Source organism: Macaca nemestrina, chromosome 1 (assembly GCF_043159975.1).
Source record: "Macaca nemestrina isolate mMacNem1 chromosome 1, mMacNem.hap1, whole genome shotgun sequence".
NCBI lineage: Eukaryota > Metazoa > Chordata > Mammalia > Primates > Cercopithecidae > Macaca > Macaca nemestrina.
In genome coordinates, this window is record NC_092125.1 from 98,448,698 (window position 1) to 98,472,591 (window position 23,894).

Below are 23,894 nucleotides of genomic sequence, written 5' to 3' on the forward strand. Positions count from 1 at the left end.
TGTTTTCTCCCCGTCTCATTACACATTAACTCAAAAATGGACAAAATCATTTACACTTGCCTCTTACCCGACCCTCATTTTCGTAACCCCCATAGCCCTCAACCCTGTCCCTGATTTCAATTCCTTTCTCCTTTCTTCTGCTCCCCAATATCTCTCTGCCAAATTGCAGTAAAGTGGGATAAGGTTGAGAGATGAGATCTACCCACAATGGAATAAAGATACCACGAGCTTTCCACGGTATGATGGGTTGATGGTATCCCATGGGTTGATATATCAGAGCTTTCCAGAGAAGTAACTTGGAATCCTGCTTCCTGCTGCATTCAAGTCCAAGGACCTCAGATCTCAAAAGAATGAACCTCAAATATACCTGAAGTGTACCCTCTTAGCCTCCACTAAGGGCTGTACCCCCTGCCTCTCACCCCGTCACCATGAGTCTTCCATGTGCTTGTCCTCTCCTCCCCCATCTGTCCAACTTGTTTATCCTAACATAATCCCTGTCCCACTGGACCCATCATAGTTCCTGTCACCTGACAGGGGGTGGGTAAACAGACAGGTATATAGCCCCTACCTCTCCAGCCAGGGCAGGCACAGACGCCAAGGACAGAGACGCTGACTAGGTAAGATAAAGAGGCAAGAGGTGTGAGCAGCATCCAAAGAGGCTTGGGCTTCAGTTGTGGAGAGGGAGAGAGCCAGGTTGAAATGGGCAGCAGGTAGGGAGATCTCTGGGGAGGAGCTGAAGCCCATTTGGCTTCAGTGTCCCCCCCAACCCCCACCACCCTCTTCCTAGGCCGCTTTCCCCACTGTCACCAACATGAAGCTGCTCGCAGCAACTGTGCTGCTCCTCACCATCTGCAGCCTTGAAGGTGGGTGTGATATGGAGAGGGGGCCAAAAGGGAGAATGTGCTGGTGGTTATAGCTACCTATCTGCCTATGCTCTTATATCCAGGTCTGGCAACTAGAGGGCTCAAAAGGAAGATCATTCCCTATCTAAAGCCCAGAAAGCCCATCCAAAGATCTGACTGGACACCTTTTTGGGGAGGGGGCGGAGAGCTGGGGTGGGTACTGGCAGAGGTATGGCAAGAGGCCAAGATTCATTGCTGTGGACCCAGCTGAAAAGAGTGTGTGTGTGTGTGTGCAGGAGCTTTGGTTCGGAGACAGGCAGAGGAGCCAAGTGTGGAGAGCCTGGTTTCTCAGTACTTCCAGACGGTGACTGACTACGGCAAGGACCTGATGGAGAAGGTCAAGAGCCCAGAGCTTCAGGCCCAGGCCAAGTAAGTCTAAGGGCAAGGAGTTCAGGGGCTGTGGAACTGTGGAAAGGAAGAAGGGAAGATGAGAGGCCCCACAGAAAACTGAACCCAGGGGTGGGGATTAGGGCAGATTAGGCTTAAATTGGAGAGAAAAAGTCCTTCGTTGCCCAAAGATCCCACACGTTTCTTAGATAGAGAGGAACAGCAAGAACTGGGCCTTGAATTTCAGTCTCTAGGGTCTGTTCCTCTACCCAGCAAAGGTCTTGGCTCTACTCCCACCTAGGGGCTTTGCCATGCGATGGACCAGGCACTAGAGTTTGGGGACCTGAGTCAGTCTGCTCTGACCTCCCACCATGACCGAGGCCCCTGCCAGTGCCTAGGGTCCCTCAAATTAAACTCTAATCCCCTCACCTATCCAGGGCTTACTTTGAAAAGTCAAAGGAGCAGCTGACACCTCTGGTCAAGAAGGCTGGAACGGATCTGGTTAACTTCTTGAGCTATTTCGTGGAACTTAGAACACAACCTGCCACCCAGTGAGGTGTCCAGACCATTGTCTTCCAACCCCAGCTGGCCTCTAGAACACCCACTGGCCAGGCCTGGAGCTCCTCTCCCTACCCACTCTTTGCTACAATAAATGCTGAATGAATCCAGCTCTGAGCCTGGTATGTTTGGGGGACTGGGAAAAGTAGGGGAGTAGGAGAGGAGAAGAGGAAGGAAAAGGAAAGCTCTGCTTCTAGAAGGAGAGAATTTTGGGTGTGGAGGGGTGAAGAAAAGATTGAAGACACAACTGATGAAAATGACAGGGGGAGGGTGCCATGATTCTTCTCCAAACCCAAAGAGTCTCCTACGGGCTGGGCATGACTCTGCAAGAGAACACTAAAGAGGCTTTGCGTTGCACATGGAACTAGGAGAGGAAGGAAGAATTCACAAACTGAATCCCTCGATTTCTGGATGTCATAGAAAATGAGGGTACCCTGGTGGGGTGCAGTGGCTCACGCCTGTAATCTCTGCACTTTGGTAGGCCGAGGCAGGTGGATCACTTGAGATCAGGAGTTCCAGACGAGCCTGGCCAACATGGTAAAACCCCGTCTCTACTGAAAATACAAAAATTAGCCAGGTGTGGTAGCACGTGCCTGTAATCCCAGCTACTTGGGAGGCTGAGGCAGGAGAATCACTTGAACCCAGGAGGCAGAGGTTGCAGTGAGCTGAGATCATGCCACTGCACTCCAGCCTGGGTGACAGAGTGAGACTCCGTCTCAAAAAAAAAAAAAAAAAAAAAAAAAAGAAGAAGAAGAAAAGAAAAAAAGAAAACGAGGGTACCCCTCAGAATTTCCTCTTAGTCATTCTATGAAGAAAAGAAAGCTTCCCGAGGTATCAACCAAGACCCTCGTTTCCCTTCTGAGCCAGGGCAACACTGTGTTTCCCCCTTTCCCACAATAAAAGACTCAAGTTTACTCCTCTCCCTGGAAGTGCTCTAATTTCTCCATTTAAAACCTCTTGTCTAGGCCAGGTACCGAGGCTCACACCTGTAATCCCAGCACTTTGGAAGGCTGAGGTGGGAGAATCACTTGAGGCCAGGAGTTAGAGACCAGATTGAGAAACACAGTGAGACCCCCTAATATATTTTTTTTAATTAAAAACAAAAGCCCAGCTGGGTGCAGTGGCTCACACCTGTAATCCCAGCACTTTGGGAGGCCGAGGTGGGCAGATCACCTGAGGTCAGGAGTTCGAGATCAGCCTGGGTAACATGGGGAAACCCCGTCTCTACCAAAAATACAAAAATTACCCGGGAGTGTTGGCACATGCCTATAATCCCGGTTACTCAAGAGGCTGAGGCAGGAGAATCGCTTGAACCTGGGAGGTGGAGGTTGCAGTGAGTCGAGATCGTGTCATTGCACTCCAGCCTGGGCACCAAGAGTGAATCTCTGTCCCAACAAACAAACAAACAAACAAACAAAAAACAAAACAAAACCCAAAAAACCTCTTATCTAGACACTGCCTGTGGAAGACCCATTCCAAGCCTCTCCTCCACCGCTATCCAGGCACTATTTATAGACCTGGCCTGGTAGCCATCTTGGAGCCTGGAACTAGTAGCTGTGGTAGCCATTTAAAGGCCTGGCAAGTATCCAATTTGGTGGACATATGGGACTAGAAAAACTTTGGGAGCTGTGATACCTGGATTAAATGAAAATGGAATGGAAATCAGTCTGGGTTGATGGGAAGAGACTTACAATCCCAAGAGGCAGAGCAAGGGAAAATGAAACATTTTCTGATAAAATTTTATTCCCACTTTATCTTTAAAGAGTTACTTCCAGGTCAGGCTTGGTGGCTCACACCTGTAATCCCAGCATTTTGGGAGGCCAAGGCGGGCAGATCATAAGGTCAAGAGATCAAGACCATCCTGGCCAACACAGTGAAACCCCATCTCTACTGAAAATACAAAAAAAATTAGCTGGGCATGGTGGTGCTTGTAGTCCTAGCTACTCGGGAGGCTGAGGCACAAGAATCACTTGAACCTGGGAGGGAAAGGTTGCACTGAGCCGAGATTGCACCACTGCACTGTAGGCTGGCAACAGAGGGAGACTCCATCTCAAAAAAAAAAAAAAGAAAAAAAAGAAAAAGTTACTTTCCTACCATGGCTCATTTCTCAGATCTCATCTGAAATCACCTTTCCCCCACAGACACTGGAGATGGCTCCAATTCCTTCCAGATATTGATCAACCTCCTTCATCTGGCCTTCATGACCCTCACCATTCATGGTTACTCACTACCCCTTCTCTTTCCCAATATCCGCTTTTTCTCATGTGGCAAAATGTGCAGAGACAAAAGTGATATCAGTTGGTTCCTTGCAAACTGAACTTGGACAGGTTAATTAACCTCAAATAGCCTGAATTTCCTCACAGGGTTAATTAGCAGATCAAATGGTACAATGAGCTGGAAAATACTTTGAAAAGTATAAGTCGCTGTGCAGTGTGAAGTGTTGTGCAGTACTGTGGAGGTTGGGGGTTATGCCAGGGGTAAGCTTGGAGTCTCTAGACCCATTCTGAAAAGACTGTGGGTCACAAGTAGGACTGGCAGCATCTCCTGAGGCTTAAATTCTTCCAGGCAAATATTTCTCATAACTCTGAAAACAGGACAGGCATTGACAGGGCCTTGACCACCACCCATGCACTTGAGGGAGATGACCCGCCATTTGGACCCAACTTATTTCCCTTTGCCTTACCTACCACTAACGCATCTGGCCCTCTAAGCTCCCACTTGCCCCAGACGCCATGAAAATTCACTGTTCCTATAAAACCTTCCATTAGGAGCTTCACACATGCCTAGTCATACCATCCATTCTGCATATTTGGCTTTTCAGCTATGCTAATTCCCATATGCATGTACTGGATTGGTGCTATCTGGATTGGTGACTATCTGGGGACACCCAGGTTCCCCTACAACCCAACCTTGGTTCAATCGTCAAACACAGAAGGCCATGCTGATACAGAAGACATTTCTTATGTTTCCAAATACGCCTAGACTCCCAACACACTAGTACCTGCTCCAGCTCCATCCTCAGAGCACCTGGAGGTCAAAGGTTTTATCCCTCCCCCAGCCATAGTCAACGTTTATCCCTCAGTCAGCAAAATAGCCCTGAAGTCCGTTAGACTGTGAGTTCTGGAACTGAAAAACTATATCTAGTGCTTAGTAGAGACTGAATAAATATATGATAAATGAATGAATGAATAGAGTCCAGTCCATGGCAGCTTTATTGGGGGTTCTCCCTTCCCATATTTTAGCTGGAGTTGGGGATGGGGAAAAGAAGAAGGGTGGGACAAGAGAGGGAGACTAGAATATAAACATCCGTGAATAGCATCTGAGCATTAGTCTTTAACGGGGAGGAGGAATCACTGGTGTATATTAATTTAGGGCACAGGATCATTATAGGGGTAGGACCAGCTGATGTTAATGGCATGCAAGCATATGTGATGCCAACCATGAGGGCTGGAAGAACCAGAAGCCGAAGAAGAATATGACCGCATCTATTCTATAGCTACTGTGGTGGTTTCTCATGCTTCAGAGTCTCATAAGTTTCCTGGTTCCTGGTGCTCAGGCCCTGGAGGTGGGAGTCAAAGGGTGATCAGGAGCTGGAGCCCATCAGGGGCCCCTCCCACCTCCACAGGCCCCGCCCCTTCCAAAGATCGCTCAAAATCCCACCCTCTTCTGCTGACTTCCCGGGTAGGGGAGGCAGGCACACTTACCGTGTAAACACCATCTGATTTCTGCAGAGACAAAAGAAGCAAAGCATTAGAGACCCACAGCTTCTCCAGGGCCCCAGGGAGGCATGGGGCGTGGGCGGCCAGCCACCTTGGGCTAGAGGGCACTCACATGGATGCTCTGGACCATGGATGCCTATTTGCCCACATGGCTACAAGCACACATATACTCCCGACATACCACATCCAAGTCTCTCACATATTCTTTGTCACTCTATGCTTGATTCTTCCCTGTCACCTGCCGAATATTTTACTTCTGGCTTGGCTAGGTAAGGTGGGAGGGAGGCCTCTGAGGTGTATGCAGGTCAGCACCTGAGAGGCATGCCCTCCCAGAGGCCCGGAACCCCAGGCTGGAGCCCCAGAAGGGCTGAAGGTCTGAAAAGTTGTTGACACCAGGTGTGGGAAGGTCCGTACCTCATAGCTGGCTATAGCTGCCTTTCGCACTTGGATCTGGAATGGGGGAAAGGTTATCAGAAAAGGGGAAGTTAGTGGCCCATCCCCCTTCCCTGCAAACTTTGTCGGGGGAGCCCCTTTTATTCCTTCTCTTCGAATCCTTGCTGCTGCCCCCCTCCCACTTCCCCTCCCAGCCCCTTACCCCTCCCTGCCCAGCGCTACCTTCAGTCGACAGTAGAGGAGGGTGAGGACAATTCCATACAGAAACAGGATGGCATCCAGGATATAGCAGAGCTGAGGCTCTCCCAGGGCCGCTGAGGGGATAGAGGGTGCCCGTGGGGTCAGGGGCATCAGGGAGGATCTCGTACTCAGAGGAGAGAAGGGAAGGGGCTCTGGGGGGTAGGACAAAGCCTGGAGGGGAGCCGTCTAAGGGAAGAAATTCTGTTTCTCTCTGGCCTCCCACTGCCCTTACCTTTCCCTCTTCTCCCCCACCGTAGGGTCGGGCTAGGATAGGAAGTGTGAGGGTTCTATTGAGATGGGACTTATGTGGACTAATAATTGAGGCCTTCCCCCTCAGCCCCCAACCTTTTCTTTTTAGCATTGTGGGTTTCTCAGGCCCACATTGAGCAATTTATCCACCTCAAGGGACCCATCTGAGTCCACCGGACTGAAACAAAAACCTCAGCCGAGAGGGGTAGTGGGAGGGAGAGGCAGTGGCAAATTTCAGTGAAGAAACCACAGAAGTGTCTCTACTAAGTCCTGTGACCTGTGGCTGAGGGCTGGACAGGAAGGATGTGAGCCGGGGAAGGGAGAGAAGGCAATTACTCTGTCATTGGTCATCTCCTAGCCTCAGCGTTGTTGCTTTCTGTCCTGCCACAAGACACTTAAATATGTAAAAAAAAAAAAAAAAAAAGTGTCTGTTTTTCCCAGACCGTACAGATACCTTTGGCCCTGAACACAAGGCTGGGGGAATGACCACAGCTATATGGATACCAGCTCTTGTTACTCTGCCTTATTACTCACTCTCTGGGCCTCTGAGAGGGGAAGTTTTGTGCAATTTAAAAAAATCAAATCAAGTCTGGGCTCCAGAGACTGCTCTCACCCCCTATCAGAAGACCAGTAGGGAACGTGTGACTAACGCCGGTCAATTACTGACATCGGTCAAGTACTTTTTATTCTGCAACATTCTTTCACACACATAATATTGCACAAATCTTAAAACTACCCTGTGAGGGAAACATTATCATTGCCATTTTATGGGTGACGAAACCAAGGCTCGGAAAAGCTAAGTAACTCACTCAGAGCCACAGAGTTAAGTGACAGAGCTGAACTCAAATGCAGGTTTTCTGCCTCTAAAGCCCATGCTTTCGTTTGGGCCTCAGCGGGCCTCCTCCATCCTCATCCCACAGCAGCAGACCAGTGGTTAACTTAATACTTGCTCCCACCTTCTCAGCTAGGCTGCTGGAATTCCTCCCCAGTCATTGTCTTTCAATTTCCACAGTTTCCCTGAAGCTTACGGACCTCCTCCTCCCCGACACCCAGCTGCCACACACACACACACACACACACACACACCCCAATCTGGCACAGACAGCCCAGAGTGAACAAAGAGTGGGAATTCTTAGATAGTGACTGGAGCCGTAGAGCTGCAGAGACCTTCCCATTTCTGCCTCTATTTCTCAGCTCACGCTCAGGTCTCTGGAACTGGGCATCTCATGCTGCCCATCCTCATATCAACTGCTGACAGAATGGAGCATTAGCAATGACCCATAGAAAAAGCAATCCCGTCTGTCTTGGCTATATCCTTGCCTTACTCCCAAGCACAAGAACAGATTCCTACCTTCCTAAAGGGTTCTCTGTATCTCTCTCTCTATATATATAAATATATATAATCTTTTTTTTTTTTTTTTTTTGAGACGGAGTCTCTCTCTGTCCCCCAGGCTAGAGTGCGATGGTGCGATCTTGGCTCACTGCAACCTCTACCTCCTGGCTTCAAGTGATTCTCCTGCCTCAGCCTCCTGAGTAGCTGGGATTACAGGTGCCAAGGGTGCTTTGTATATTAAACCAGCTAGAGATCAGCTCCCAGCAGACAAGACCAAATGCACCCCATGGGAAACACTGATCATGGGAAACGAAGCTTTTCACCAGACCAGCTCTTCATGCCATACAACCAGACCCTTCCCCTGCCACTTTCTATCGACGCTGAAAAGAGAAAAGTCAACCAGGCACAGTAGCGCTTTCGGATGCTGAGGTGGGAGAACTGCTTGAGGCCAGGAGTTCAAGACCTATGTGGCCAACATAGCAAGACCATCTTTTTAAAATAATAATAATAGCTGAGCGCAGTGGCTCACACCTGTAATCCCCAGTACTTTGGGAGGTCGAGGTGGGTGGATCACTTGAGTCAGGAGTTCAAGACCACCCTGGTCAACATGATGAAACCTGGTTTCTACTAAAAATACTAAACTTAGCCGAGCGTGGTGGCGGGTGCCTGTAGTCCCAGCTACTCGAGAGCCTGAGGCAGGAGAATCGCTTGAACCCAGGAGGTGGAGGTTGCAGTGAGTAGAGATTGCGCCACTGCACTCCAGCCTGGGTGACAGAGCAAGACTCTGTCTCCAAAATAATAGTAATAATAATATGAAGAAAAGTCTGGAATGAGGTAAGAAGGCAACAAGAAGGAAGGAACTATGAGTCTAGTGCCCTGGGTTGGGGCTGATAGGACTGGCCTCAGGGTTTCCCTATGCCCACCTGCCCACTGTCAGTCTTCCTTCATCTGTGTTTGACTCGGCCCTTAGACCCATGCTCTGGATTTCCACCCTGGAGCCAGCTCACGCTATCCTCACCAAACCCTCTTACCTGCTTGTTCAACCAAAAGGAGTAAGAGCAAGACCACTGCTGGAATCATCTTGGGCTGGAGATCGGCTGTTCTGACAGCACTGTGCAGCTGTGCTCAGCAAGCAGTTCCCTGACCACAGAGTCCCCCCCTTCCTGCCACGCCTTCCCCCACGCTTTGGCCCCTTCCCCTTCCTGCGCAAGAGACCGGGCGGCTCCCGGAAGGGCCAACTAAGGGAGTTGGGAGATCTGGGCTCTTAAGTGTCAGCCCTTCAATGACCAACTCCTAACCCATAGAATGAGGAGACTCTCACACTCAGGAAAGACTGTCTACATCTGCCATTTCCAACTCCACCTGGTTCAGAGATTTATCTGTGCTAAACTGCCCGTCGACATTCCCTCAGACCCCACTATAGCCCTTTCCCTCCCAACTGGAACTTTACCCCAGGTCTTGATTGGAGTGGTTTACCAATTTATGTGGGCACTGAGAAGGCTTGGGCAAGGAGGGAACTAGGGGAAAGAGGAAACGGGGAATAGAGAAGTGGAAAGGACAAGAGTCAGAGAAGGGGGTGGAGACGAGCAGGAAAAATTGCAAAGACCTGACTGAATCTAACAGGAATGGGGGGTTAATGAACACTCTTAGGTTCAAAGTCCAAGTAAAGGACGCTAAGATACTGAGAAACACACACCAGAAGTTTAGGCCTAGGGGCCGCAAGACGGCTAATTTATTATAATTTCTCCTTTTTTAGTACATGCACAGAAAGCCTGACAGCCAAGTGTACGTGAACATGTACACACACACACACACACACACACACACACACACACACACACAGAGGCCAATTTCCAGTGAGGGACAGGCTCCACAGAAGAAGCTGATACGCAGGGGGGATCAAACGCTGCTCCCCTGCTCACCGATCTACTTCTCCAAATACAATATCTTGGGTACCTAGGTGAGAGGATGGAGGGAAAAAGTGGTGTTACTTATCTTCCTGTTGTGAGGCAAAACAAACAGACAAAGTGGTGTTACCCAAGATCCAGAACCTGTTACTGTGCTCAAGAGATTGAGGACCCGAGGCCATGCCATGGCCTATGGTGAACAGGAAGTGTTCTCTTTCTATCCCCAGTGGGCGTCCCCAACTCCTTTGTCTAGGATACCTCTACTACACAATAAGCCTCGTACCTATGATGGCAACGACATCTGCCAACATGTGTCCCTTAGACATCTTGTCCAAACCAGCCTAGGGAGATTGAGATGGCAACAATGTTAGGTAAGACTTGCAAGGTGGGAGGAGAAAGAAGAGTTCAAAAAAACCTCAACCAAGGTCAGGTTTAATTAAATGGAGTTAAAGTTACTGGGATTGATTCTTACCAGATGGGCAAAACCAGGAGCCTTGATCTTGCATCGATAAGGGCGGCTGCTGCCATCAGATACCAGGTATACCCCAAACTCTCCCTGTTCAAGGAATAAGGTTGGGTGTCTCTATTAACAGGAAGAGTGTTTTTCTCTGCCAACAAAACCTCTATTCATCCTCCTGTTTTCTCTCTCATTGATGAATGAGTGTCTTGATAAACATCTAATCTTTAGGTACCTACTCTACATATGGTCTTTTCCTTCCCCTCCTCTCCTCACCTTGGGAGCCTCAATGGCAGTATATGTAGCTCCTGGAGGAACTTGGTAGCCCTCAGTATACAACTTAAAGTGATGAATCAGTGACTCCATGGAAGTCTGAAGAGAGGAAAAAGGAGCATCAATAAACCAAATCCAAACTCTGTCTCCTAGGCCTTCCCCAGCACAGAAAATAATCTCTACCCTCTGGGAGACTAAAGCCACATGTCAGTCAGTAAGCAGAGAGGATACAGAATAAAACAGGAGAATTATGGAAGATTAAGAATCTCTCATATGGCCATGCGCGGTGACTCGCGCTTGTAATCCCAGCACTTTGGGAAGCCAAGGTGGGCAGATCACGAGGTCAGGAGTTCAAGACCAGCCTGGCCAACACAGTGAAACTCCGTCTCTACTAAAAATACGAAAATTAGCTGGGCGTGGTGGTGGGTGCCTGTAATCCCAGCTACTCAGGAGGCTAAGGCAGAATTGCTTGAACCCAGGAGACAGAGGTTGCAGTAAGCTGAGATCACGCCACTGCGCTCCAGCCTGGCGAAGAGCGAGACTCCGTCTCAAAAATAATAATAATAACAATAATAATAAAAATTTAAAAATAAAAAAAGAATCTCTTATTATACAGTGAATTCTCTATAAAAAGAAAACTGAGTTGGGCGTGGTGGCTCATGCCTGTAATCCCAGCACTTTGGGAGGCCAAGGCAGGTGGATCACCTGAGGTCAAGAGTTCGAGACCACCCTGACCAACATGGTGCAACCCTGTCTCTACTGCATACAAAAAATTAGCTGGGCATAGTGGCACATGCCTGTAATCCCAGCTACTTGGGAGGCTGAGGCAGAAGAATTACTTGAATCTGGGAGGTGGAGGTTGCAGTGAGCCAAGATTGCACTCCAGTCTGGGCAATAAGAGTAAAACTCTGTCTCAAAAAAAAAAAAAAGAAAGAAAACTGAAAGATAGGATTTAATTCAAGGATATTCCTCCCCAGCCACTGGCCCCTTTCCAACACCCCACACTTTCCCCTCCCTGCAGCCAACCTTCATCTCTGCTCGCTTAGGTGGAGACACTTTGGCATCATCAACCTTGATCTCCCCAGGAGGCATCTTGTTTAGACACTGTGTGATAATTCTCAGGGACTGGCGCATCTCCTCCACCCGGCACAGGTACCTGAAGTAGATGAGACAGAGCAAGAGAAGAACAGTCAAAGGAGCAGGTATGGAGCTGGGAAGGATGCCCTTTGGCCAACCTCAAAAGGGTTAAGTCAACTCTCCCCACTCTTTTCTCCAAGTACAGCATCTCTGCTTGGCTTGGCCACCCATATGAACCCTGCAGTCTTTTTTTTTTTTTTTTTTTGAGACAAGGTTTCACAGCTTACTGTAGCCTCGAACTCCTGGACTCAAGTGATCCTCCCATCTCAGTCTCCAAAGTAGCTTGGATTACAGGCATGCACCACCAGATTCGAGTATTTTTTGTAGAGACAAGGTTTCACCTTGCTGCCCAGGCTGATCTCCAACTCCTGAGCTCAAGTGACTGCCCGCTTTGGTCTCCCAAAGTGCTGGGATTATAGGCATGAGCCACCATGCCCAGCCCCCTGTAGTCTTTTGCTTCTACTCTTGGGTGCTTCCCCAAACCCTCTCCTTATTTTCTCAGAACATGGCCTGTAGTATTTGTTTCTTTAATTACCTCCTTAAGCACTTTTTGGACCACAGAATGGGTGAGAGTCAAATGGACAAACAAAAATACACAGCAGCTACCAGGTTCAAAAAATAAAACAAACAGACCAACAAAAAATACACAGTAACAAATCTGACTCAGGGTGAGAAAACAAGAGGATAATTTGTTTTTGTTTTTGGTTTTTTGTTTTGAGACAGAGTCTCGCTCTGTTGCCTAGGCTGGAATGCAGTGGCTCCATCTCAGCTCACTGCATCCTCCACCTCCCAGGGTCAAGCAATTCTCCTGCCTCAGCCTCCCAAGTAGCTGGACTTACAGGCATGCATCACCACACCCAGCTAATTTTTTGTATTTGTAGTAGAAATGGGGTTTCACCATGTTGGCCAGGCTGGTCTTGAATTCCTGACCTCAAGTGATCCACCCATCTTGGCCTCCCAAAGTGCTGGGATTACACGTGTGAGCCACTGCGCCCGACCCAGGAGGAGAATTTGAAGCTTAGAATCTACTAGAAAGAACATTGGATCAGGAGGATTCTAGTCTCAACCACTCCTGCAGAATAATCCCAGCTAATCCCTAACTTTTATGCCTCAGCTTTCTCAGTTATAAAATGCAGCCAAAGCTAGCTCCATCTAAGAAAAGGATAATGTAAAGATTTTAAAATGCCATAGGCTGGGTATGGTGGCTCACGCCTGTAATCCCAACACTTTGGGAGGCCGAGGCGGGTGGATCACCTGAGGTCAGGAGCTTGAGACCAGCCTTACCAATATGGAGAAACCCCGTCTCTATTAAAAATACAAAAATTAGCGGGGCATGGTGGCGTATGCCTGTAATCCCAGCTACTCAGGAGGCTGAGGCAGGAGAATCACTTGAACTGGGAGGCAGAGGTTGGGGTGAGCCGAGATTGTGCCATTGCACTCCAGCCTGGGCAACAAGAGTGAAACTCCGTTTCAAAAAAGAAAAAATAAGTAAGATTCCATATATGTGACAGTGTTTTGAGAGCAACCTCATCTAACACACACAAGAGCTCCCACAGACACTGAGAAGTAGGGTAAAGAAGGAAGTGGCAAAGAGAAGAGGCAGAGGAAACTAGCTGGATGATCAGCTGAGAAAGGATTGGGGCCTTACCTATCATAGCAGTCCCCTCGAGAACCAACAGGAACATCAAAGTCAACCTGGTCGTAAACATCATAGGGCTGGGTCTTCCGCAGGTCCCACTGGATGCCTGAGCCCCGAAGCATCACTCCACTGTGGAGAGCATAATGGGAATAAGCGCCACTCTCCACAAACTAAGTAAGGAGGCTCATTCTTCCTTAGGCTCCCCTGTTGCTCCTTCACATTCAGGGTATGACTAAGAGGATGCCAACAAGTCTTAAAAGACAAGATATTAGGCTGGAACTCCCCCACTCCCATCCCCACTCCTAAGGAGAGAAGTTGCATTCCCCTCACCTAAAACCATAGTTAAGTGCTTCTTCTGCTGTTACAACCCCAATGTCAATTGTCCGATTTCGCCAGATCCTATTGTTGGTCAGCATCTATTGATCGAGAAAACTGGTATGTTAATACTCTTCCTTACACTCTTCAAATATCTCTGTATTTCTTTACAACTGGGGAATAAAACCCCACAAGCACTTCTTGTGGGAGAAAGAGAGATTTTTCCCATTGACTCCTAGCTTACCTCCTCCAACTCATCAAGCCGAAGAGAGAAGTTCTTAGAAAACTCATAAATGTCATCCATAAGCCCAAGGGGAAGGTCCTAGAAGCCAAACGGAGGTGCTATTGAACGTGGCATAGCCTCCGCTGAGGACAGCCAGCTCAGCATCCCCTCCCCCAGGGCTACAGGCTTGGAGTTTCCATCATCCAGCACTGCCCTCCAGTGGCCACAGGGAAAATAGGCATGGGCTGGACGTCTGGGGAAGCCGGGGACCTGCTCACCTGGTGCACTCCTCCTGGCCGGATATAAGCGGCATGCATGCGGGCTCCAGACACTCGCTCGTAGAACTCAAACATCTTGATAGAGCATGCTGGGAATCAGTGTCAAAGTCCCAGGCCCCCAGGTCCTATGACGGCCTACACCTCCAACCTTCTGCCTTCTTGTGCCCAACCAACCCCTCATGATACAGTCTCTACAAATATAACCCAAGTTAAACATACCTTCTCCCTCTAAATGTTCTCCCATGTTCTCTCTTCTTTTAATCTCCTGTCTCCTTTATACCTTCTCTACTTCCTGCACTTCCTTCCCTATTCCTATCCTTTCCTCCCTCCCTTACCTTCTCCCTTTCTTCAAACAGCCAGAAGAGAGGGGTCATGGCCCCAAGATCCAGGGCATGTGTGGTCACAGCCATGATGTGGTTCAACAGCCGTGTGATTTCTCCAAACAGCACTGTAAAGACAAGAAGAAGACCGTATATAGGAGCCAAGCACTGGGGCAGACAGAGAGGTCTGGGCAGAGCCTGGGGTCTGAACACTAAGCTTGGGTTCAACGGGGAAGAGGTGGAAAAGGCACTGTGCTATGCTCACAGTGGGCCGTGCAAAAAGCCAGGGGGCCATACCTCGGATCCACTGTGCCCGGGGAGGAGGCCGGATGTTTAGCAACTTCTCCACAGCTAGAGAATAGGCCTGTTCATTACACATCATGGACACGTAGTCTAGCCGGTCAAAGTATGGAAGGGCCTGGGAAGAGGGAATAATGTGGGTCACATCTAACAGGCTCAGGAGCCCACAGTCTGGTTGCCTGAAGCCTTGCTCTCAGTGGGCACCAGAAGTTGGTGCTACATAACCCTTTCTAGTTTTAGGAGCCCCAATAAGGCAGGTAAAATATCCCCCAAACCAGTGGTATGCTGGTAAATGTTGAAAAACTGGCTCTCCAAAGTGAGGGAGGACTCTGATTTGTTGTGTTTGCCAATTTCTGTGGTAAAACTACTCCCACAATGGCCAATTTTAAGTTACCAATATCACGTAACTGAATGCAGCACTGGCCAATTTTAAGTTACCAATATCATGTAACTGAATGCAGTACCACACTATTATACAGTATTTTCACCATACAGACACATTCAAAGCAAATACCTCAAGGGCAGAGCATAGTACAATGTGGTAAAACATTATTGTACAATGATATATCAAGTAATGAGCTTTGAATATTTAATGTTACCTTTGCATTTAATATAATGTATTAAATCATAAGTTTATATAAATTAATTTCTCACAATGGCTGTGTTCAACAACTGGCTCACAAAACCCCTGAAAATTTCACAACTGCACTCTTGCAAGCCAGTATGAGCTAGCTCCAGGATACCACTGTCAAGAGTCCTCAGCTGGGCACATGGCTCACACCTGTAATCTACTAAAAATACAAAATTAGCTGGGCGTGGTGGTGCATGCCTATAATCCCAGGTTCTTGGGAGGCTGAGGCAGGAAATATCACTTGAACCCAGGAGGCAGAGGTTGCAGTGAGCCAAGATTATGCCACTGCACTCTAGTCTAGGCAACAAGAGCAAAACTCCATCTCAAAAAAATAATAAAAATAAAAAAACTGAGATACTGGCCGGGCGCAGTGGCTCACACCTGTAATCCCAGCACTTTGGGAAGCCAAGGCAGGTGGCTCATGAGGTCAGGAGTTTGAGACCAGCCTGGCCAACATGGTGAAACCCTGTCTCTACTAAAAATACAGAAATTAGCTGGGCGTGGTGGTGGGCATGTGTAATCCCAGCTACTTGGGAGGCTGAGGAATAAGAATCGCTTGAACCCGGGAGGTGGAGTTTGCAGTGAGCCGAGATCACACTATTGCACTCCAGCCTGGGCAACAAGAGTGAAACTCCGTCTCAAAAACAAACAAACAAAAATTAGCCGGGCATGGTGGTGCGTGCCTGTAATCCCAGCTACTCCGGGGGCTGAAGTAGGAGAACTGCTTAAACTCAGGAGGCGGAGTTTGCAGTGAGCCAATATCATGCCACTGCACTCCAGCCTGGGCGACAGAGCAAGACTCCGTTTCAGGGCAAAAAAACAAATGAACAAACAAAAAACCTGAGATACTGAAGGAGAAAGGCAATCAGTCTTAACAATATCTGGGGCCGGGCGCGGTGGCTTAAGCCTGTAATCCCTGCACTTTGGGAGGCCGAGGTGGGCGGATCACAAGGTCAGGAGATCGAGACCATCCTGGCTGACACGGTGAAACCCCGTCTCTACTAAAAATACAAAAAATTAGCCAGGTGTGGTGGCCTGTAGTCCCAGCTACTCGGGAGGCTGAGGCAGGAGAATGGCGTGAACCCGGGAGACGGAGCTTGCAGTGAGCTGAGATCCGGCCACTGTACTCCAGCCTGGGCGGCAGAGCAAGGCTCCGTCTCAAAAAAAAAAAAAAAAAAATCTGGGAGGGGTTTTTCTTAATCTTTTTTTTTTTTGAGACAGTCTTGCTCTGTTGCCCAGGCGCTGGAGTGCAGTAGCACGATCCTGGCTCACTGCAACCTCTGCCTCCCGGGTTCAAGTGATTTTCCTTCCTAAGCCTCCCGAGTAGCTGGGATTACAGGCACACACCACCACACCTGGCTAATTTTTGTATTTTTAGTAGAGATGGGGTTTTGCCTTGTTGGCCAGGCTGGTCTCAAACTCCTGACCTCAAGTAATCCACCCTTCTCCACCTCCCAAAGCGCTGGGATTACAGGCGTGAGCCACCACACCTGACCAGAGTGAGGTATTTAAGGAAGACAGAGCACCAGGTAGAAATGGTCCTTCCTCCAGAATGCGAAAATGCTAATTCCGAGCTGTCTGCTGAACCAGCTTCAGCTTCCAGGAAGAGGGTGGAGCTAAGATGCTACTAGTTGGGACAGCCTGTTCTTATTCTGATGTCACTGTGACAGGGGCTAATGCTACAGGGGTTAACCCATAGACTCCGGGACCAGAAAATGTCATCGCTGAGACTCTCTTGGGGAATCACATTCTAGTCACTGTTCACCCCGACACTGGGCTGGATCTAAATCCTAATCCTACCATCCTGTTATCAGGACCTTTCTTCATGAAGAAAAAAACTTCAGATTCCTATTAGAGATCCAACTCCTTCAAATCTGACCCTCATCATTTGGGTCATACAGTTCTCCTAAAAATGGCAAACTCTGTCATAAACCCCCTCTCAGTTGCTCTGACTCACTGAATGTTTTGAAAACAAACGTAGACAGCTGGAAGATACAAGAATCAGTTGTTAATCTTAGCGAGTTAACGTCTCTCTTCTCTTTCCCCGCCCCTAGGGACACTGGCTTTGACGCACTAGTCTAACGTAAGAGCAGGGAAACTGAGGCACTCAAGTAACGGCAAAGGGGCCAGCCAAAAAGTCAGCCAGAGAAAAGCTGAGTGTAGCTCCAGCTTCAAAGCACTGCTGCTGAATAAACCAATTCCTGATGACTCAAGCATCCCCTGCCACTTCCCTCCATCCACCCAACCAAGAGTAACCTGAACGGGTTACTCCTCTCAACACCCTCTTCCCCTCAGGTTTTAAGGGGAGCAAACTGGCAAAGCCCCAGGCTAAAGCAGCCCCAGATCCCACCAAAAGGCCCCTGTTTGCCCCCCACACCTGAAGATAGGTCTTGTATTCAATGAGCTTCTCAGTGCCTCGGTGCAGGAGCCCAATGTGAGGATCACACTTCCGCACCATCTCCCCACTCAATTCCATCACTAGTCGCAGGACACCATGCGCTGCTGGGTGTTGGGGCCCAAAGTTCAGGGTCATGTTCTTCACCATTGTGTCTTTTGGAGGGTCCACATCTGAGAAGTAGGAAATAGTTCAGAGCCAAATGGTTATTCCCTTGGGATCCCCCAAAACACAGCAGGGAGTTAGCCTCTTCCTATAGATCTTCTAACTCACCATTGCATACTTTGTTAATTTCCTAATCTCCACTATAACCAGAAGAGGACCGTTAGATGGGAAAAAGGAAGATCTAAACTTTCTGATGACAGACATCATGAATCTCACTCACTCTGTGTGTCCTAGAATACCTTTTTTTCATGGTTCATAGTTGGCGTGCATAGAATATCTTTTTAATAATAGATAACACTTATATAGCTTTATTATGTGTCAGGTACTACCTTAGACACTTTAATTGATTTAATTCCTACAACAACTGTTATGAGTAATAGGTACTATCATTATCTCCATTTTATTGGATAAACTGAGGCCATGGAGCTTAAATGACTTTTCCAGGATCACAAAACTAGTAAGTGGCAGAACCAGGATTTTAACCCAACCTGTTTAGCTCCAGGATCCAAACGTCTTAACTACTATGATATACTGCCCTCCAAATGTATCCAATGAATGGCCAACCAGTCAGGAAATGTATACCTAATGCTTACTCCCACTAAACAAACTTTTATCCTCAAGAAGCTTACTCTTTTTTTTTTTTGAGACAGAGTCTCACGCTGCGCCCAGACTGGAGTGCAGTGGCACCATCTCGGCTTACTACAAACTCCGCCTGCCAGATTCAAGCGATTTTTCTGCTTCAGCCTCCAGAGTAGCTGGGACCACAGGCGCACGCCACCATGCCCACCTAATCTGAAGCTTACATTTTAATTTGGGAAAGAAGTACATGTGAAAAACTATGAACAGAGGTCAAATTTATAAGTAACCAAGAAAGTGCCTTAGCCATTAAGTTTTTTTAAAAAGGAAAGAACACTGGGAAGATTTCATGTAGGTAGGATCTGGGCTTAAATATAGGAAATGATTTAGATAGCTAGAAGGGAGAAGAGGCATTCCAGGCTATGAAATCAACATGGGCCAAATCTTAGAAACAAGGAAGTAAACATCCGTGGAACCCTTATTGAGACTTTCCAAGAGAGGGATGATAAGTATTGGGACAAATTAGGGGGCAGTGATTCAATTATCTGTACATATCATTAATAAAAATGAACACTTACAGGGGACTTACATGTGCCAGGCACATGTTATCTCATTTAATCCTTAAAATAATGCTATAAATAGGTGCTTTATTCACTGGTAAATTAAGAGTTGAGATTTGAAACCAGAGCCCACCTTATCCACCAAAATTCTTCATCATGGGCTTTGGAGTCTGACAGACCCAAAGAGTACAAATCTGCCTGTGTGCCCTTAACTTTTTTTTTTTTTTTTTTAGAGACAGGCTTGCTCTGTCACCCAGGCTGGAGTGCAATGGCACGATCTCGGCTCACTGCAACCTCCACCTCCCAGGTTCAAGTGATTCTCCTGCCTCAGCCTCCTGAGTAGTTAGGATTACAGGTGCATGCCACCACGCCCAGCTAATTTCTGTATTTTTAGTAGAGGCATGGTTTCACCATGCTGGCCAGGCTGGTCTTGAACTCCTGACCTCAGGTGATCCGCCCACCTCAGCCTCCCAAAGTGCTAAGATCACAGGTGTGAGCTACCTCGCCCGGCCTTTAATCAAGTTTTAATCTCCCTAGACCATACTTTCCTCACAACTGGGGTAATACTTTCATAGAGCTGTTGTAAAGATTAAACAAAATAATGCATACGAAAATGTTTGGCAAATGGTAAGCACTCAGCTATTGTTACTGTAAGTTTGTAGAAAGTAACTGCAAGTGTCTGAAGGTTTTTGAGCAAGAGTATGAATAACATGGTAAAATAATGTTTGGGGAAGATGAAGGTGATGATATTGTATAGGACATATAGAAAGGGGACAACATCAGTGGCAAAAACTCAGTAAATAGACTCCTAAAATAATCAGGGTCTAATACAAGATAACTCTGAATAAGAATGATGGCAACGAAAATTAAGAAGGAGAGATGAACAGATATGAGACATTATGAAAGAATCTACATAGTTTGGTAACTTACTGGACATAGATATGGAGGGCAAGATAAAACAGCCAAAGATGACTAAAAAGTTTCAATCCTGAGGGATTAGGGGAATGAGGGTCCCAATGATCAAAATCAAAAGTCAAAAGGAAGAGCTAGTTTTGAAAGGAAAAAAATGGTTTGTATTCACATAGGTTTCATTTGGGTACCAATGGGAAAACCACCACCTTGTCTGGAGAGGGAGATAATGTAGTGAACCTTACGTGTATTGAACATGGGAAAAGCTGGCATTAAGATTTACATTGATAAGGACTTTTGGGTATTTACTGGGACCCATTCTTTATTTTCTTCTGCAACATCCTTCCTTTCCTTCTCTACTTCACAAATACCTGTTATTATCACTATTATGTCTCTTGAATTTCATCGTGAAAGAAACAAACAGGGCCGGGCGCGGTGGCTCAAGCCTGTAATCCCAGCACTTTGGGAGGCCGAGACGGGCGGATCACGAGGTCAGGAGATCCAGACCATCCTGGCTAACACGGTGAAACCCCGTCTCTACTAAAAAATACAAAAAACTAGCCGGGCGCGGTGGCGGGCGCCTGTAGTCCCAGCTACTTGGGAGGCTGAGGCAGGAGAATGGCGTGAACCCGGGAGGCGGAGCTTGCAGTGAGCTGAGATCCGGCCACTGCACTCCAGCCTGGGCGGCAGAGCGAGACTCCGTCTCAAAAAAAAAAAAAAAAAAAAAAAAAGAAACAAACAGGATAGGGGCTAAAACTTGCCTAAGACAGAGAGTTCAAGAGCACTTAGAAATCAGCTGGAGGCCAGGCATGGTGGCTCAAGCCTGTATCTCAGCACTTTGGGAGGCTGAGTTGGGAGGATTACCTGAGGCCAGGAGTTTGAAACCAGCCTGGTCAACACAGCAAGACCCTGTCTCTACAAAAGGAAAACTTTCAAAATTAGCCAGTTGTGGTGGCACAGGCCTGTTGCTGCGGCTTTCTGGGGAGGCTGAGACAGAAGGTTGCCTTGAGCCCAGAAGTTCAAGACTACAGTGAGCCACTTTCCCACCACTGCACTCCAGCCAGGGAGACAGAGGGAGACCCTGTCTCACAAAAAGAAAAGGAAATCAGCTGGGGTCAGGGATGGGTGTGGGTTGGGACAGCAACTCTGATCACTCACCATTCCAAGGTGGAGGCTTCCAGTGGGCTGTTTCTTTGCTTGGGTACATAACAGCTCCCCCAAACTGCTGTGCCCATTCCACATCTGGCTGCCACTGCCGAACACCTCTGGGGAGTTAAAGACAAATCCTAGACAAAGGGCCTGAACAGTGTGTGGTTCCTGTGTTCCCATTTACTCTCAAGGGGACCCAGGAAGGATGTCCTGTTTTTTTGTTTTGTTTTGTTTTTGAGACGGAGTTTCGCTCTTGTTGCCCAGACTGGAGTGCAATGGCGCGATTTCGGCTCACTGAAACCTCCGCCTCTCGAGTTCAAGCGATTCTCCTGCCTCAGGAGGCGATTCTCCTGCCTCAGCCTCTCAAGTAGCTGAGATTACAGGCATGTGCCACCAAGCCCGGCTAATTTTGTATTTTTAGTAGAGATGGGGTTTCTCCATGTTGGTCAGGATGGTCTCGAACTCCCGACCTCAGATGATCTGCCCGCCTAGGCCTCCCAAAGTGCTGGGATTACTGGCGTGAGCCACCGCGCCCGGCCAGTGTCCTGGATTTTTTAAACGCCAAGTCACTGATCTGAAGTTAATGTAGCTTCGGCAAAATAAGCTGGAACTCTAAAGGTTCAATTCCTACTAACAAATTATTCCTGGAATAACTTCACCCATCACCCCTGGGCATGCAAGGTTGGAATCCTAGCTTCTTTATATTTTCATCATATTGATATTATCAACCAGGTGAACATGAACGTGAGAAAAGTGTTTATTCAAGGTCAACGACAGAGACAGCGCGCATTCTGGCTCTGGCTGAGTTTTACTCAGGTACAGGAGAGGTGCATTCAAATTACGGAAGCTAAAAAGCAGGGTCTCCCACTCCGCTGATTTCACCTCTGGACTGAACGAACTCTAGACCCTCTCCCCTCCCTCGCCAGAGTGGGCGCCACCGCATCTTGTAGCCCAAGAAGTCAGGGATGGACAATGGGGTCACAGTCTTGGGTTATTCTTTTCTGGGGGAGTAAAGCGTCCCCAACCTGAGAAACCCTTGGAGAACGTGTGTCGAGGGCTGCCCTCGATCTCACCTGCTGGGCTGAATCGGCAGTCGGACTCCAGCCCCAGGCCGCAGGACCTGGGCCGCGACGCCCCGGAGGCCGCACACAGCCCTCAGCGCCGCCATCTTACTCCGGCTGCAGACTGCGGGAAGGTGAACCGGGCGGAAGTGACTCCAGCGCGCCTCCTTGTTGGCTTCTCACCTATTCGCACAGTGAAGCCGCCCTTTTGGAAGCTGGCAGGGTCGTTTACCGTCGACCTGACAACATCCGGGTCCTGTGACTCGGCTTCACTTGCGTTTAGATAACGGTGACAGCCATCATCTTTACTGAGGGCGGTTCCTCCCACAGCTCCTGGCTGGCTTTTCTAGGAGCGAGCAAGGGAAAATTGCCGTTCCTGCGAGGGGCAAATACTTCGTGCTCTCTCGCCGAGCCCGCTTGCGCATCTCGGAAACGTGCGGCGCTTCTTTCCCTACTCCCTTCCGCCTTGGCCGCCCTCCCGCTTTAGTCCTGCTCTCGGGTTGTATCTGAGCCCTGCCCTTATAGGGTAGCCCCAGGCTTTGCCAATTACCTTCCCATCACTGAATCCAAAAGATCGGAGTCGGGAAAGCCAGCTAATTTCCAGATGTCCTAAATTGAGATTGGAGAAAGGAGCCTAAGTGGGGCTGGGCGGGTCTGAGAGCTCCCGCCAAACCAAAACAAAAAAGAATAGGATTGCCAAGGCCACCGGCATTGGTGGTGCGGAGGGGAGTATCGGGGTGTGTAGGAGCCACCTCATCCCACATGGGGGAATGGAGTCCTCTGGGTGACCCTGACATCCGCCAGGCTTCCCGAACCTACAGAATCATAGACCCAGGAAGCGCCCTTAGAGATGCCTCACACCCCACTTCCGTCCTGCGTCAGCCACTTTTCCCTAACGTCTTTCTGACCCTGCTATAGCCCTCCTGGGTAATGGCCAACAGCATGGAAATGTCGTAGCACCAGGAGTGTGATCCCAATTCTGTATGGACAAAGACTTTTCCAGCCTTAGAGGCTAGTTCCTGTTTTCTCCCTCTGCCTCTAAGCCCAACTCCAGCTGGGCCACCCACCCGTAGAGTCTGTACAACTCTCCAACTCTGAGCCTGGAAAGACGCCTTCCCCAGATATCCCCTAGACAGGATCCCTGGGACACAGCCCACCAGCAGCGCAGCAGGGTGAGGCAGACAGACCAGGAAGCAGAGACGGAGGAATTCTTCACTGCAGAGAAAGAGGGGAAAGCCAGACTTCTGGCCTGGGAATTGACCTAATGGGAACTGTACCAAAGGGTGGGGCCAGATCCTTGGCTGTGGGAACTGACCAGGACCTGGGCTAGACAAGGGAGCTGCCACAGAGCCAGGGCAGAGGTTTGGTCCCTCTGCTCTCCTCATTCCTTGCTCTTTCCCTGGGTCTTCTTTCTGTCTATTGTTGAAACACAGCAAATGTGGCCATGGTGGTGGGGGATGGGAAGGATTGCATTTATTTGCCTTGATCCAGCCTGGGAGAAGTCAGGATAGACTCTGGGTTGCTTGGCCCTGGGGGCAGCTTGAGCTGGGACTGGCGTGGGGGCTCCTGAGGGGCTGCCTAGGACACTGCAGCTTTTGTGCCTTCTCCCGGCTGCCAACACCCCCACACACACTGCTGCAGCCACTCTAAAGCCCTTTGTCTTTCACTGCTTAGTCACCCCCTTTGTCTTCATCTCAAATAGGGGAGTGGAAAGGGGCAGTAGAGTTCTCTGGTGATAGCTCCTCTTGCCCCTGCCCCTTCTGGTCTCCCATCCCTCGTCTGACTCCTCTAGTCCTGGCCCCCTTGGCTTAGAACCAGGGTCAGGCAAGTGGTGGGTCAAGAGGTGGGTCTGGCAGTCACAAGGGGGTGGGTGATCCA

The 23,894-nt window shown here is 48.7% G+C and overlaps 3 protein-coding genes across 4 annotated transcripts; 1 reads left to right on the forward strand and 2 right to left on the reverse strand.

The window, feature by feature from the left end:
- Positions 1-531: 531 nt before the first annotated feature.
- On the forward strand, positions 532-1,897 carry LOC105498209 (apolipoprotein A2). Its single transcript, XM_011770164.3, has 4 exons — positions 532-617; positions 788-863; positions 1,139-1,271; positions 1,667-1,897. Exons 2-4 carry the CDS (start codon positions 812-814, stop codon positions 1,782-1,784), a joined length of 303 nt encoding a protein of 100 aa, XP_011768466.1. The 5' UTR covers positions 532-617; positions 788-811; the 3' UTR covers positions 1,785-1,897.
- Positions 1,898-4,981: 3,084 nt separating this feature from the next.
- Positions 4,982-8,881, reverse strand: LOC105498208 (Fc epsilon receptor Ig). The gene is made up of 5 exons (XM_011770162.3): positions 8,753-8,881; positions 6,122-6,213; positions 5,921-5,956; positions 5,492-5,512; positions 4,982-5,346 (listed from the first exon to the last, which is right to left on the reverse strand). The coding sequence occupies exons 1-5, from the start codon at positions 8,799-8,801 to the stop codon at positions 5,284-5,286; spliced, it is 261 nt and encodes an 86-aa protein (XP_011768464.1). The 5' UTR covers positions 8,802-8,881; the 3' UTR covers positions 4,982-5,283.
- Positions 8,882-9,423: 542 nt separating this feature from the next.
- On the reverse strand, positions 9,424-22,363 carry LOC105498205 (NADH:ubiquinone oxidoreductase core subunit S2). 2 transcript variants are annotated; one of them, XM_011770159.2, is made up of 14 exons: positions 22,029-22,363; positions 20,965-21,071; positions 17,579-17,769; positions 14,568-14,688; positions 14,286-14,398; positions 13,951-14,025; positions 13,694-13,771; positions 13,465-13,550; positions 13,144-13,263; positions 11,385-11,514; positions 10,362-10,457; positions 10,101-10,184; positions 9,912-9,969; positions 9,424-9,677 (listed from the first exon to the last, which is right to left on the reverse strand). In XM_011770159.2, the coding sequence occupies exons 1-14, from the start codon at positions 22,121-22,123 to the stop codon at positions 9,640-9,642; spliced, it is 1,392 nt and encodes a 463-aa protein (XP_011768461.1). In that variant the 5' UTR covers positions 22,124-22,363; the 3' UTR covers positions 9,424-9,639. The 2 variants fall into 2 exon arrangements, with proteins under 2 accessions (XP_011768461.1, XP_070938408.1); XM_071082307.1 differs by lacking the exon at positions 20,965-21,071 and having other exon boundaries at positions 22,029-22,152.
- Positions 22,364-23,894: the final 1,531 nt, after the last annotated feature.

Excerpts from the sequence above, each read along its gene's own strand:
- LOC105498205 (XM_011770159.2), bottom strand. The coding sequence starts at position 22,123 with ATGGCGGCGCTGAGGGCTGTGTGCGGCCTCCGGGGCGTCGCGGCCCAG. Across the intron at positions 14,689-17,578 it reads AATACAAGACCTATCTTCAG|GCCCTTCCATACTTTGACCG; the intron begins GTGTGGGGGGCA and ends CCCTCTTCCCAG. Across the intron at positions 11,515-13,143 it reads CGAGGGGACTGCTATGATAG|GTACCTGTGCCGGGTGGAGG; the intron begins GTAAGGCCCCAA and ends CATCTACTTCAG.
- LOC105498209 (XM_011770164.3), top strand. The coding sequence starts at position 812 with ATGAAGCTGCTCGCAGCAACTGTGCTGCTCCTCACCATCTGCAGCCTT. Across the intron at positions 864-1,138 it reads CACCATCTGCAGCCTTGAAG|GAGCTTTGGTTCGGAGACAG; the intron begins GTGGGTGTGATA and ends GTGTGTGTGCAG. Across the intron at positions 1,272-1,666 it reads GAGCTTCAGGCCCAGGCCAA|GGCTTACTTTGAAAAGTCAA; the intron begins GTAAGTCTAAGG and ends TCACCTATCCAG.
- LOC105498208 (XM_011770162.3), bottom strand. The coding sequence starts at position 8,801 with ATGATTCCAGCAGTGGTCTTGCTCTTACTCCTTTTGGTTGAACAAGCA. Across the intron at positions 6,214-8,752 it reads CCTTTTGGTTGAACAAGCAG|CGGCCCTGGGAGAGCCTCAG; the intron begins GTAAGAGGGTTT and ends CTATCCCCTCAG. Across the intron at positions 5,513-5,920 it reads CAGCTATAGCCAGCTATGAG|AAATCAGATGGTGTTTACAC; the intron begins GTACGGACCTTC and ends TTGTCTCTGCAG.